Here is a 16188-nt window from a genome sequence, read left to right as displayed (position 1 = left end):
TAACTATAGAGACAACTATCTGAACAGAGAGTTAACTTTTATTGAGTCACTAACTTTTTAAAATGAAGTTATCAGGATGTGGTAGAGAATGTGGTACAGAGAAACTTTCAGCATTTTACATGCAAAAATTCGTTTTATTCTCCATTTGAATTTATAAAATTGTTTAAAATTACCTTTAGTTAACAAGTTTATTCAGTCTGGCGTTATTAACATTTAATAGTAAAATGAACAATATGATATGAAAAACCAACAACTAAAATATATAACACCATAAAAAGTAGAAAAGCGTTTAAATCATTATTAGTTGTTTTGTTTTTGTTTGTTTTAACTAGCACAGACATGCAATGGTTTGTCTAGAAATTTTTACAAGTTCTACACTAACTCTTGTACGCTTAATCCGAAAATTATATCCATTTGTTTTCCATCACGTACAGGTTTTTCACAAAACGTCACATGTACTTTTACATAAATGAATCTTTTTTCAGTGAAGTCGACCACATTTTGTTGTGCTTAAAATGTTGACAACCACTGGCTATACATTTCTCTAGACTAATCGGGACGTGAGAGTCTTGTCGATCATTCTAGAACCCACAAGAAATACACTGCTAGTATATAACATGCCAAATGACGTGTAATTTCAGGATATAGTACTTGTGCGTGCGTGCGTGTGTGCATTTTGACATTATTTTTGCTTTGTCAATATTATTTATTCGTCGCTATGGCAACAAGAGGTTGTATAAATGAACCAAACATATTCCGTTATATTTGTAGTAACTATAAGTAAGAGTTTTTGTTTCTTCCCGATTTGTAAACAAACCCGTACGTGATAGAAAAAACTTATTATTATTTTCGAAATTTGTGTAGCTGAATCCGTTACTAAAACCAAAACAGCTTCAATGAAGTTTTAAATTCGCAGGTCTGTGTAGTCGATAGTGTATAGAATCGCAACAAACTGTGTAATCTCCAATTCAGTTCACAGATATATAAACAGATTATTTATATAATAAATATAAACCTTGTGCAGAATTATAACTTAAAATTTGATTAGTAATCAAACGAACGAAATCAGTTTTCTAAAGAATTCACATGAATTTATCTATGCTCACATTCTCACTTTATACTGTATATTATATTTTGACAACTTCCTTTTTTCTAATGGTTATTTATTTCAATTATTATTTCAGTGTAATAACAATTTTAATAACGCTTATAAGCTGTACTGAGTCAGTCATTTTTCCATTTTAACCATTTTAAGCATGAAAGTTATTTTCAACAGTAATAATACAACTGAACATCCAGAATAAGTTAATTTACTTCACTTTTCTTAAGTTTTTATTGTATCTCAGTTCACTTTTTAACAAGAAATTAAAACACCCAATTATGGGTAAAACTCTTACGAACATAAACTCACGTTTCAACTGTTTATCACTTGCGATTTGTATAATGTTTCACACTTTAATATAAAGAAAGTAATAATGTTAAAAAAATATCTGTATGTAAAAAATACGGTATTAACTGTTAACTGTTGTAGAAGTTCCTTCACTCTACTTCTTTACAACACGTAATAATAAATTTGAAATACAGCAATGGTTGTTTTGTTTGTTTTCTTACAGCAAAGTCACAATGGGCTATCTGCTGAACCCACCGAGGGGAATCGAACCCCTGATTTTAGCGTTGTAACGCCGTAGACTTAGCGAGGAGCACAATGGTTGGTATATTTGCTTGTGGTTACAAATGCTTGTAAATTATATTATTTTTATCTTCACTGAACAACTATTTTTTGCCTTCAAATATCTCTCTTGATTGGCTAACTTCATCTAACGTATTTCAATCTCAAATGCAAGGTACTTCAGCTTAAGGAAAATAAATTGAACATGTCCATACAACATCATTTCTCACATTATAACATTATGATGCTAAAAATATTTTTAAAAGTGTGAAATTTATTGGGAAGAGCACATTAACAAGGTAGTATATAACTATTATTTTCATTTATCACACTTGTTCTGTGTTAGAATGTTCGAAAATTGATAGATGAATGTGTGAAACATAAAATATAGTTTTCCGCTTGACAACAGCACTATTAAATGATAAAATGAACCACGGGTCAAAGGATTTGCATGTTAAACACACTCTTAATACAGTCATGAATGCAAATACATATAAATGTGGAAAATATAGTTTTAGCTGACAGCCTGACATTTCCAAACAATGTGCTTAATATACCAACCAAAGTTTCCTCCAGTTGACAGTCTGACATTGCCAAGCACTGTGCTTACTATACAAACCACAGTTTACCAACTGACAGCTGAGCATTCCCAAGCACTGTGGTCAATATGCAAACCACAGTTTACCAACTGACAGCTAAGCATTCCCAAGCACTGTGCTCATCAGTGTTGAGTTTTGTGTACATTTCCATGGGTTTAAAGAGCTAGACAGTGACTATTCTTGTTTTATCAAAAAAAAAAAAATTAACATACAGGTACCATGAAATATCTAGAATCATATGCAAGCAGCTTTTAAACCTAAACAGCAGTTCATCTTGATCAAGCTTTAAAGCAGAACCAGCAAAAATAAAAGTTCTTTGGTGACTTGCGTCAACTACTGCATATAGATCTTTGACCAGATGCAAGCTTAAGATATATAACAAGAGTAATGTCTCTAATAATAGATTACTGTGCCATATGAAAATTTATACACATAAAAACACTAAAAAAGTTATGAGTGACTGTAGTTATACCCCTGAACATATATATATGTACAGACTGCTATCAATTTCTGGTTCTTTAAAAATAATTTCAACAATGTGCCAGTAACTATTTTAGTGCTATATTATCCCCTCTCAAATATATATATATATATATATATATATATTTAATACTTTGTTGTTAGAGAAAAACACAAGATGAAGTAAAACAATGTCAATAGTTATGATTAACACATATCTTGGTAAACCAGGAAAATTCAAAGCTTAGAACAAATTGCTTCCACTTGAATAGCTTAGCATGGCTATGAAAGTGTAATAAAATGCAAAATAAATTTACTATTTCCATTCTTATCAATTTGAAGATAAGTATTTATCATTGTGAATTTGTATATAAGACAAATATCTTGTCAATTTCTCCAATTCTTTCAAAACGATTATCACATTAATGGGCTGGGTGTAATCCAGTGGTTTGAATGCCCTAGGGTTCAAGTTTGCACCCTGTTTTCATAAAAAGTGCAATTTCCACTTCAGAGTCATGGGTGAATATTAAAACTGAAGTTAAAACAGCAGAAAAATGTGGCCTAAGAATTGGCAGTTGGTGCTGTTCACTAGCTGCCTTCGTTGTACATTAGAAACGGCCATACACAAATAGCCCTTGTGTATCTTTTTGGGAAATTTCTGAAAGAAACAAACACATCTGGAACTTATCGAGGTGTGTTTCCATACTTTCTAGATCCCAAGCAAAACTAGTGCTATAAACAAACAGACAACTTTCATATATTTATATCAGTATATCCCTACACTGAAAATTCTATTCTTATGGAATGAGATTACTTGCTTAGTTCACATTTATGATAATCTTTGTTAGCTTAAAGAAAAAGTGGACTTGAACTCCATAGGCCACATTTAATATTTCCTATGAAAATCAAGCATAGATTAAAAACAATAGATAATACCTATAATACATTTCACTGAAATTAGTGATTTAGACAGGTATATCATTTTTATAACAATTTTATTTCCTGGAGCATTTACTGTTTTTACTACCTTCTCTATAAGCTAGGGAAAAAAACTACCCTGCAGTAGTTATGCAATATGCAATATTGTAAGGGTCTATTATAACTATGAGGTTATGCAATATGCAATCTTGTCAGGGTCTATCCTAAGTATGAGGTTTTTAATCATTCCATTCATGTGAGTGAGAACACTGAATTATTGTTGTTTCAGTTGGGTTCTGTGTCATCCCTAATACTTGTAAAATTTTAAACAAAAGGTGCTTTAGTTGTTGTATAAAAGAAAGATAGCAAATGCTTTTTCCTACAACTATGTTGAATCTGGCCCTAAGATCTCAGATTAGACTAGACTTTAATTTATATTTACTTATTAACTCTCAGGAATTTGTCTGTATAGTCTTCTTTTAACTTCTGATATCTTTCCATATATTTGACAGGCAGAATTATTTTGACTTTCCATGTGTCCAAACAGGATAGTTAAGCATATTACCGTAAATATATTCTTACTAAGTTCATACTGATTTGAAGTTTGTTTTTTTCATGTCACCTGCAGTACTGAACAAACACACACACACAATGATTATTTTTCCACTGAAGACAAAAATTTTTAAGCCCTAAAAACATATTTTTAAAATATTTTAAAATATTCTAAATAGCCTAATAATAACACTTAAAAAAATTTAGATATCAACATTGGTTGTGTTTTCAAATCAAAGCCACTTTGAGCTATCTGCTGTGACCACTGTGGGAAATCATACCTCCAGATTTTAGTGTTGCAAACATATTGGTGTCCCATTAAATATCTAAAATATTTACTGGAACAAAACACTTACATGAAGGAATTACCTCATACTAGAAAAACAAATTCATAGCAATACATATAATTATATTTTGTTTGATGTTTTCACACTTGTATCCATTTTCTCTTTACTAATTGATATTGTTTACTCTTAACAGGGCTGATGGGTTGCATAATTTATTTGGGGAAAAAAATCATTCACAAGTTTTTTACCAAAATTTACCATGATACCCATTTTACAAGAAAATATTTTAGCAATATTTGCAACTCCAAGTATTCTAAGAGAAATGTAATTAAAGTGAATCTCTTGGTAGTATGTAAAAAGACTGAAATATTAGAAGCAGATTAAGCATCAGGAACAGACAACCTTTCCCTCAGGGTTTGAAAGGAGGTTTGAGATCAGATATGAGAGCCTTCTTTTATTTATGTAGCTAAACAAAAAAAAACAACAGGTGCCAAAGGATTTAGAAGTTGCTAATCTTCTAACCTTTATAAGGAGTAACAAGTGTTGCATTAGAAATCATAGTCTTACTTCTTTAATGGGAAAAATTATAGTCTGATAAAATTATCTTTACAAAATCATTTAACACATCATCCATCACATTATAGTATGTCAATCCATATTCTGGTGCCAACTGCAATATAAACCCCTATGGTTAACCCATATTTATATGATCACAGTTGACAATCAGATGTTCAAATATCTACTTGAAATTGTTTATAGTATGTGTCCACTTGTAATTTTGCTTTAATTTCCATATTTTTGTATTCCATGAAAAGCAGCAAAATCCCAACATAGGGTCAGATGCCACAAAGAAATTTTAAATTTTATGGTCTGCAGTCACTGGAGAGCCATGGGGAACATTAATAACAGTACCATGCAATTCTCCAGCACGTCACATGGCAGCCAATGTGTTAATAACATACATTATCTTAAAAGAAAGCCAATATGGATTCAACAAAGGAAGAGACTGTAGAATGGGAGAGAGCAAAATGTTATTAGTAATGGAGTATAGTCAAACTGGACTAATGTTAATTGGTGGAGCACCTCAGGTGTTAGTGTTTGGGCATTTGTTTTTTCTTATGTGTAATAATAATTTTAATAGTAGAATAGTAAAATTTACCAATGACATTAAGATCTTTGATAATTCAAGCTGCATTGAGGATGTTGAGGTAGTACAGAATAACTGGATCAATACACAATTTTAACAAATTATCTTCAACTACAGCAAGTTTAAGGTAATGCAGTTTGATTATCATAATACAAATTACATGTTTAAGAATACAAATAGAAACATGATTAGTAGAGTACCTAAAGAAACGGATAATGGCATAGTAGTGAACAAGTCACTCAAGTCTCGTAATCATTGCCCTGTTGCTTGAAATAAAGTTAAAAGAATTTTAATGTGATGTGTATATAAAGGAATATTAATTAAAAATCAAACAGTAAAAATCCTCCTTTAGATAAAGAAATCAAAACTACATACATTATCCCAAGTGAGGATTTTGACTTGTTGAAAATTGTTCAGAAGAAGATTGCTAGGGATGGACTGGCTATCTTACAGATCTCCTAGCTTATTTTCTTTTGAGAAAATAACAGTAAGAGGATCTTAGAGTTTATAAGATTATCTAGTGGAATGATAGAATAAAGTCTTCTTATTTATTTGTGTTGTATTTTGAAGATAAAAAGACACAAGTCTGAGATGAGGAAAAACAGGCTCAGCTCCAATTAGGTGAACTTTACTTTCCAAGCACAGTGATTGACTTATAGAATAAGCTGATATTGGCAGTGCTTTAGGCAAGATTAAGAAGGGAATGAATGAAAAATAAGAGGAGGGTTTTTTTTTTTTCTCCAGAGTGAGTGTATAAGGATGATCTTGAATGATAAAATCATCCCTTTTTGTCCACATGTTATCTTAAAAGAATAAGAAAGAAGAATTTGAAGAATAGCAGCAGAAAAAGTTATTGTAATCAAAAGCTGAAAAAAATAAGGCAAAATAACAATACTATCAATAAATGGTAATAACAGTGTCATGACTGTTCATGATACACAATTGTTCAGAGTTTCAATTTTGAAGAAAATTACAAAATTGACGTATACCTAAAACTTTCAAGAAGTAAGATAATGCATATAAATGGCCTGAAGAATCTTGGACTACAAAACCAGCAGAACTTCTCAAAGGAAACTTATGCCAGATTCTCAACAGACATGTCTTTGGATTACATACAACTAAAATATGTCATGTAGGAGCAAGTGCTAGAGGTATAAACCTACAAAATGTCCATGAAATATCAAAATGAATCATACAATGAATGAAAGTAAAGTTTCGGATGACCTGTAATATTCCCTAAAAGAACACTAATGCACAAAAGATAAATGCATTCCTTTATCAATCCTAGGAACCTCCAGGTTTGATTTAGAAAGAGACAATTTATAGATGTCATTGATATAATGACTACAGCAGGCATTATATATTTGCTCAGAAGAAACCTAATGTTATGATTTATGGCATGAGTATAGAAGAAGAAAAATTGATACATTAGGAAGTCAAGTAAAAAATAAAGCAGGAATAGTATGGAAAATATAATTACCTTTTTTTAAGCTTTGGACTATATGCTAATGGAGGAATCATCATAAGTTGACTGAATTCAAATTAACAGGTTTTTTTCAGAAGATAAAATTTTAACTGTCTTAAAAAATACAGACATTAATACAGTGGAGATCTGTACCTTAGCATGATTACAATGAAGGTAAAGATGCCAAAATAAGACTGTCTTATGGCAAGATGAGGGACATATTTGTTACTGAGCTTCTTTAATTAAAATTTCTTACAGATCATAAGAATGGTTTGCTAAAACTTGTCCTACTAGAGAACAGAGTCATTTACAAGTATGATTTAACAGACTTACCAAGGTCCAGTGTTACAAGGAATTAGTTTAAATATTTAATCCAAAACAAGCCACTTCTTGTTATACATCTTGCACGGAAGTAAGCTGAGATCACTAGTACCTTTAGATATTCTCCAGAAACATACTGATCAAACATCTGATTGTTCACCTGATACATCCATAAAATAATAAGCAAGTGGTTAAGGAAACTGGAACTCTACTACAGTGAAATATTTTTCAACTAACCCATGAAGAGTTAAGAGCAATGTAACAAAATGATATGGCCCTCAAGAATATTCAAAGCAATTTGGTATGACCACCAGTCTAATAATAAAAATGCTCTAAATTTGATACAATTGAGAGAGGAATGCTAGAAGTCCTAAATTAATCCCTCATTTCCTCACATGTTCTTGTGAGTCTTAATAAAAGTTTGCTATAATGTTTGTAGGGAGGTGTTTCAAACAGAAATTCAGTCAAATTCACCCTCACTACTTTTGTAAGTTGTAATTGAGGTTTCAAGAGTGAAAGCATATACTATCAAAATGAAGGAATTTGTTTAAAGTTGGGCAATTTAATAATTTCACTTTATCTTTATGGTGGAAGATTTACAGTGTAGACATAATGCAGCCCTTTGAAATACATCAACCAAGGCAATGACAAGTTCTACTGATTATTTAGAGAAAGCTTATCTTTGAAGCAGCACTAAATATATGGTACTATAATGTCAAAAAAAAACTAGATAAGTTGCAATAATAAAAGAAATATCAACAATAAATCAAAATGAAATAAAAATGTACTAAGGGTTTTGAATTGATTATGTAAAACACTAAAGGTAAGGAAAAAAACAGTTCTGTACAGTTTTTCTAAGCCTAGTCATTTTTGCAATACCATCCTTTAGAAATGCCTTACCATATATTAATCATGTATCCCATTTTATTCAGTACTTTAGAGTGTTTTTACAGTTACATAAGTTATAGTATGATCAATGCTACCCACAAGGGGCTGTACATGGACTAGTGGTGTGTTGGGCTACAGATCAAAAGAGTTGAAGATCTTGCCTCAATATGTCACTAAACACCTCTTCAATTCTGTTACAGGGTATTATAATTGTGACAGTCAATCCTGCTATTCTGTTAACAGTATCTATGTCAGTGGCAGGTACTGCTGATCAGTTGCTCTTACTCTGATTAACACTTGAAAATTAAGGATCGCTATTCCTAAACCACGGGATCTCCAAACTGACTGTTTAACCAATGATTTGCATTAAGTGCCATTCAGGTTAAAAACAACAAGGAAACTTAAATTGTATGTGAATATAGTCAATATAATTGAACAATATAAAATTGTTAAAAATGTAGTAATGTATTAAGTTTTACAAGTTTGGTTAAGTGAAAAATTGGTAAATTAGTGTCTTTGATATTTGTAGGTTTCCGTTAAATCCTTTTCTAGAAATCATGTGTTTTAACAGACAACATTAACTATATCTAGAGGTGGTATTCACCTGGTAAGCTAAAGCATAAAGATTAATAGCAATAATTATCACTGAGAAGTGATGAAAAAAATAAAGTAAAATGGGAACAAAATACAAATGAAAAGCTCAAGAAAACTAGGGCTTAGGCATACAGTTTCCGGCTTTAACCTGTTGACTGCCAAGTTTTCAGCTGCTACAATACAACTCTAATTCTTCCTCATTCTGTAACTTTTTTTCGTGACGCCATTTTGGATCGAAAGTGAAACAATTTGTAAGTAGCTCAAATGGATGTATGGTGCTGACATCTAGCGTTGAAGTTAGGTATTATTGAGAACGAATTAACTCGTCTGTGGCACTGTGTTACCGATCGGCTTGGACGAGTTATCTCGTCTACGGCACTGAACAGGTTAATACCACTTTATTTTTGGTTTACAATTTGCTTTTTGTTGACTTTTTTTCAACCAAATGAACATGAGATTATATTCATGAAGTATTTTTCTAGCCTGAAACAAAATTGCTACATAATAGGTAAGAACGGCTCAAGCTCCAGAAAAACTGTTTAATAAACTAATATTTTGGCTTACACTTTTTTCAGCATGTAAAATTTAACTGAAAATATTCAATTTGTACTTATTTTTGGGCATAGCCAATAACTGCAGAACAATAGTTACTGTAAAATAACTTATTTATCATTTATTAAAATATCTTTTTCTTCAGGAGATCGAGTCTTTTTTAATTAAAACAAATATGAATTCCATTTCCATAAATAAATAATGAAGATCCCAAAAAGTCACGATGATTTTAAATTGATAATAATACATAGATTTCTTTCTATATGATTCATTAAGCAAACAGGCGTCGTTACAAAACTAAAGTTACAGATATTCAAAAAAGCATTTGAGTTTTTTTTTAGCAAAGATAAAGGACAAATTTGTTTTGAAATATTGTTATGCTATCTTTAAAATCACAACCTAAACTATATAATAGTCAAAATCGACTAAAACTACACAATAAAATTATAAACTGTACGAATAACGTCAACAGTAATTGGAAAGTGTATTTATTGTCTGAAAACATTTCTGGTCTATATAGACACGAAAACAAAAACTGGATTGATAATCTAAATTATTGTATTATATAATACGCAACTAGCAGCAGAATACTTAAATACTGTAAAACCACTAAACATTCAGTATATTAACAATCCATAAGTTATATGTCAAATAACCATATAATCTAGAGATTACTTCAAAACGAATTATAGTTTAATCTGCATGCAAATATGAAATAAGTGGTGTTATTGTTAACATTTAAGTGTTACTGTAGGTTTGCAAACAATGAGAGGATACAACCATGCATGTTACACAAGAACAACATATCCAGTAAAAAATGCAATATCAATAGTAATAAAGTCAAACACACTGAAAGGTTGCATTACATTCACACACAACATCCAACTCGTTGTACACTTCATACAAAGCTGGCTATTCACACACAACATCCAACTCGTTGTACCCTTCATACAAAGCTGGCTATTCACACACAACATCCAACTCGTTGTACCCTTCATACAAAGCTGGCTATTCACACACAACATCCAACTCGTTGTACCCTTCATACAAAGCTGGCTATTCACACACAACATCCAACTCGTTGTACCCTTCATACAAAGCTGGCTATTCACACACAACATCCAACTCGTTGTACCCTTCATACAAAGCTGGCTATTCACACACGTCATACTCATACTATAATTAAAATAATACCAAAATGAATACTTAAATCAAATTGAAAACTTACTGAAAACTGAATTATTTTGAAAATAAATATAGAGATGTTGGTGACATTATAAACTTGTGTGCTCGTGTGTAACATGGGTGAAACATTTATTTTTTGCCTGCTCATACAAAGCGTCATCCGTTGAAACTATAAAATACAAGATATTTTCGCAAGTTAACACTTTGTTTCACAACTGAAACTTATGAGAGTAAATTCTTCTAATTATTACCTAACATAAAAGTAGTGTGTTACAGTCATTTCGATGTGGTGTTATAATATTCTGTTTGTTTTTAACCCCAAACAAACATGTGCAATGTTTGCTAGAGAATGTCATATTTATAGTTGAAAACTGGTTACCAACGCTTATGCCTTTATAATACACATATATTACCCAATTAAAGAATACGATAATAGAAATAAAATCAACTTTCGAAGAAGTTTTACCACCACAACGGCAGAGACCAAAAACTTTAAAATTTATCGATATAAAATGTAAGCTTAATTTATAAACAACAACGCCCCAGGATAATAAAACCTGAAATATGTATGGAAAAAAAACTCTAATAAATAAAATAAAAGTGTTTAGATTTTGTCTATTGGCCTATACTATCTTAATGTGACTGCAGTTTAACCATAGACCTTTTGTATAACTGAAAATGTATCTTAGCATACTGTAACAGCTTCTTCCAGTACCGGAAATAAGTGGTCTTCAATAATCTTATAGCAGTTACATTAGTGTGTTAGTGTTTGTATATGTGTGTGTATTTTTTTTTCTCCCATAGACTTACGTGAAGAAAAATAGAAAAACTGAGTTAACTACACATCCGGTTGTGCACTTACCATCAAGCACTCCCGGATATAAGGGCTCTAGCCAAATGTATAAAAGCAATCTCATTAAAAGCTCTTTGAACGTCGACGTGTTCACTTCTTATTTACTGTAAAAGTCTCAAAACTCGCTCCTATAGAAGCTGTAGAACGTACAAATGTATTTACAATGTTTCTGTGTAATTAAATTGTGCATTTTCAGTTCCAAAATTAAATCACTTTCGACAATATCTGCGCTTTCAAGTTCCTACTAATGTCAGTTACTTAATTTCAGAGAAAATTGATTTTAATGTGACCCAGTGGATAAATTATTTTCACGTTTTTCTTCTTTTACATAAAAGAGAAATCTAATCATTGCAGCCCTTCTTAATGATTGGGTAAAGGAAGGCAAGGCAGAGAATAGTAGTTTTAAAATTGATTTTGCAATTAAATCAGATTCAAATCAACGCTATTATGGGCGAGTAGTTAGATAAATTAATTCCCAGAACAACAACAACAAAAAATACATCACTCACACCAGTATATCATTGGTTCTCTCTCATTTTTTTCTCTTTCTTTTGGTCTATTGTGACTTTTACTTTCACGCCATCTAGTACATAACGTGCAAATAATTAGCATGCATTTGAACACGATTCACGTGCAACACGGCCAAGAAAAATGCGGGTATTAAATTAATTCACCTTGTTGGAGTTTCTCTTCTCAGGTTGCAGCAAGTTCTGAAAAATTAGAAATCCGTTGAGGAGAACCTACAGGGGGCTCCTACACTATTTACAAAACATAGAAAGATTAACCCACACCATAAATAAGCAAAGGAACACATTTGCTAAACATGCTGATTATAATATCCTGTGCTTTTCTGGAAAATAAATCAACAGAATTTGGAAACGTAAAGGAAGGATGGAGCTGTAAACAAAACGTTCTGAAATGTTCAAGAAAATTTCTGATCACGATATTACCAAAAGAGGTGTTATTTGTAAAACCAATGATATAAAAAAGTAGATCTACTTTATTATAGTCTAAAGAGAGATTTTTAAAACAGAGCATAAAAGCATTAACATTACTCGCATCGTTTCTCAATTTTATGTTCAGCCGATATTTGATACTATATATACTGTGACGTTGATTGATGGTAATACCTTGCAATTCTTATTAATGTAATGATATACGCAATGAGAGATAAGAGCTAATATTGTTTTTTATCGTTTTCTATAAATTGTCACCATAATTAAATTTGACTGAGTTTGTGTGTCATTATAACATGTTTTAAAACATAAATGTTGGAGGTATCCCACACTAAAAAATTCAAAATTCACAAACAGCTGAAATGTAATAAAAATACATCATTTAAAAACGTTTTACTACTGTTAACATGACATTATCAAGTATTCGACACATAAGTACACCCTACTATATAGCCATATAACCTTGAGCTAACATAAGCATAAACCCACTCCTTGTTTTTTTATTTATTAAAGGTCTATGTTCCTTTATTAAAATGGCTTCTTTTATTTTACGTTTCTTAATATTGAAAAATTTTTAACAATTTATTTTTATTATAATGTTCTGTATTTTTAAAATGTTGATAGACACTAACGGTGCACGTCCATGTTCTGCTGTTCTAATGCTTAAATTTTTACGAGTCTCTATATAGAAAATATTACAGCCCGTACACTCTACACTGTAAATTACTACTTTTTCAATGGTAGCCGAGTTAATTCTTTAAAATACTATATTTATTTTTTGTTTCCTTATAAAAATGCAAATTTTCCTACAATTGGAAGTTTACACACCCTTTCTATTTCTTTCCATAGTTTTTGTATCGTAATTGATAGGCCAGGTACTTATTGAATAAGCCTACTTTTTTGAGATTTGTGATGAACTGACGACTAATTCAAGTACAGATCAGTGTGTGTTTCCTTTATTGTTATCTTCGTTTGCCAGTGAGAACGAGTTATATTTTCACAATATCACGGGTAGTAAAATTAATAAATAAGGGTTATAAAAACGTTACTAGCTATTGCTAAAACTAATTGCAGTTCAAAAGAAGTGCTGGATGAGGAAATACATTATCTGTAAAATTTATTGGCGAAAAGGAATGATTATCTTATTAGTGTGGTTAATAATACCTAAGAACAGATAGGTTGACAGAAAAAAAAAAGATAATTTGGATTATTGTATAATTTCTCATGACTTGGTCTATAAAAGACGATAAGAAACTGGAATGATATAGAAAAGATGTATAAGCTTCCATCTTGTAGGAAAATTTGTATTTTTACCAGAAAAAATAATAAATAGAATATTTAAAAATAGTATTAAACTGGCTACCATTAAGAAATAAGTAGTTTACAGTTTAAAGTGTACGGACTGTGCTAATCTCTATGTAGGAAAGACGTAAAATTTTAAGCGTTAGAACAGCAGAACATGGACATGCTTCGCCAAGTTTACAAACATTTTAACGATACAGAACATTGAAATAAAAATTAAATTGTTAAAATTCTTTGTCGAGGAACTAATACTAATAAATATAAATAAAAAAGGCATTTTAATAAAGGTATACTAACGTTTAATAAATAAAAAAATCAAGGTATAGGTTTATATTTATTTTAGTTCAAGGTTATGTGGTTGACGTTACCAATTGGATGTACTTAAGCGTTGTGTGCAATTGAGTTTAATACCTGATGATGCCACGTTAATAGTGGTGAAACACTGTTTCGGAATGATGCATTTCTTTTCCATTTTAGCTGTTTTTGACTTTTAAATATTTTCCAGTAGTCTTGTGTAAAGCTGTAAACCCTTACACATAACAAAACAACTTTTCCAAAGTATTAACAAATTCACGTCGGGAAACTAAACAAAATCTTGTGAAAATATAACATTTTAGCGAATTACGTTAATGAATAAAACGTAACATATTTAAAAGTTAATTAAACGTAATATTAAATAGTTAAAACAATATGTTTACTGTATAATAACTTCAAATGTATCATGAATAGTGTCGTTTTTCAAACATCCCTTAAATGTAATCTAATTTCCAGAGTAGGTTATACCCAGTATCTTCACGTGATGACATCGATAACCGCTAATCTTTAGTACTTGTCAAATTAATTAATATCACGTGAAAAACGTGTTTTCAAAATTTACGAAAAAGTACACAGAAAGTCAAAAATTGTTATCAGCACCTTCACGTCAACTAGAACTAAGTAAGGTTTGATAAGTTTGTAAGGTGGTTAGATTACTAGAACTAAGTAAGGTTTGATAAGTTTGTAAGGTGGTTAGATTACTAGAACTAAGTAAGGTTTGATAAGTTTGTAAGGTGGTTAGATTACTCAAGTACTTTAAATGAAGTTATGTTCACTATTTTCTACAGAAATATCACAATTTGCAGAAAAGAAACCATTACCTTAATATCTGTAACTTTTAAAATTCGGTAATAAACTCTGTCGATTTATTAATCTATATATGACTACTCTTAAAACTAGACAATGTTTGTATTCGAAAATGTTTTCAAGTTTTAATAATTTCAAACAGAGCGCTACACGGATCTACAACATCGTGTCTCGTTTCACGTCCTTCATTAATTATCATTCCTGCTTTAATAAGGAAGTAAAAGCAACAAATAAAATCTAGGTTTATATTTTCTCCGCTTTGGAGGGTTTTCCCAGCTGTTTTTATTCTAGACTGATCACTATCGGTACCACGTGATATTTGTATCCAACATGTGAAAGATCTATGTTAACAATACAATTACCCAGTTTTACATGGTTTTAGTTTTAGTATTTAAGTATGAAATTCAAACTCATTAACTTAATTGTTCATTAATTAATGCCAGATCAAAGGTAAACTAGCTGTACGGATGACTCTAAAGAATAAATTGTACAATCATAAACCAATACACACACACACACAAAACTGCAACCTACTATAAATCAATATTAATTAATGTTGTGTGTTCTTCCCGTGGACTCCTCCCACAACTCTGGAATTAGAAGGATCAAACTTGGCAGGCGGGCAAGAGGTGGCCTGGGGCATCTATACGACGTAGCTTCCCTCCCCATATAAAAAAGTAGCTAAAAACGTGCCCAGAAGGGCATCAGTGCGTGACGGGGGGTCTAAGAGCAGGCTTTATGGGTCGTTAAACCTGAATCGAGCACTGGAGTTTGTATTATTCTGCTCTAAGGAAACTGGGAGCGCCATGTTTGAAACTCTTTTCATACCTCCAATTCGCAAGTTAGCACACGTGCTCAGGTACCACGAGCGGGCGTCCTGACGGGGTTTATTTTCGGATTCGTGTTCTACTAGTGGAAATTTAGTTGGATAATGGAAAAGACTGATCGGTACATTCGATACTAGGAATAATGAGAGAACCTTTCAACCATGCTAGGATAGCTGTGTTCATAATATAGTGACTCATTGACTCGATAACCTCGCTATAAACTATATCTGCATGCTGTATTCTCATATTAAAAGATTTATTTTAATTTTATATCAATTAGTGTACTAAAATTAGTAAGATAAAATAAGCTTAATACATATAATATGCAATATAACGTGTAGCAAATCAGAAAGTTCACTGCATGGTGCGGTCAGATAATTTCGTATGCATATATTGGTCAGCATCTTAATCGTTTTATACATGTCAACAGAAACTTGCATTTATGGGGTTTCTGAAACATTTTCATTTCACAATACAGTAACTTAATTTAGG

At 31.3% G+C, this 16188-nt stretch overlaps 1 protein-coding gene across 9 annotated transcripts in view; it reads right to left on the bottom strand.

Moving 5' to 3' along the window:
• The window catches only part of LOC143249731 (transducin-like enhancer protein 4), a 122473-nt gene that overhangs the window by 36058 nt on the left and 70227 nt on the right, over positions 1 to 16188 (bottom strand). For 4 of the 9 annotated variants that reach the window (XM_076500050.1, XM_076500051.1, XM_076500055.1 and 1 more), the window contains one exon: positions 12164 to 12199. The exons of the other annotated variants lie outside the window; for them this stretch is intronic. In XM_076500050.1, coding sequence (XP_076356165.1) covers positions 12164 to 12199 — 36 coding nt within the window. The remainder of the gene's footprint in view (positions 1 to 12163; positions 12200 to 16188) is intronic. 9 annotated transcript variants of the gene reach the window in all.

The sequence above is a fragment of the Tachypleus tridentatus genome, chromosome 4 (assembly GCF_004210375.1).
Source record: "Tachypleus tridentatus isolate NWPU-2018 chromosome 4, ASM421037v1, whole genome shotgun sequence".
Taxonomy (NCBI): domain Eukaryota; kingdom Metazoa; phylum Arthropoda; class Merostomata; order Xiphosura; family Limulidae; genus Tachypleus; species Tachypleus tridentatus.
Note: the sequence above shows the minus strand (reverse complement) of the source record. Positions and strands in the feature narration are given on the sequence as shown.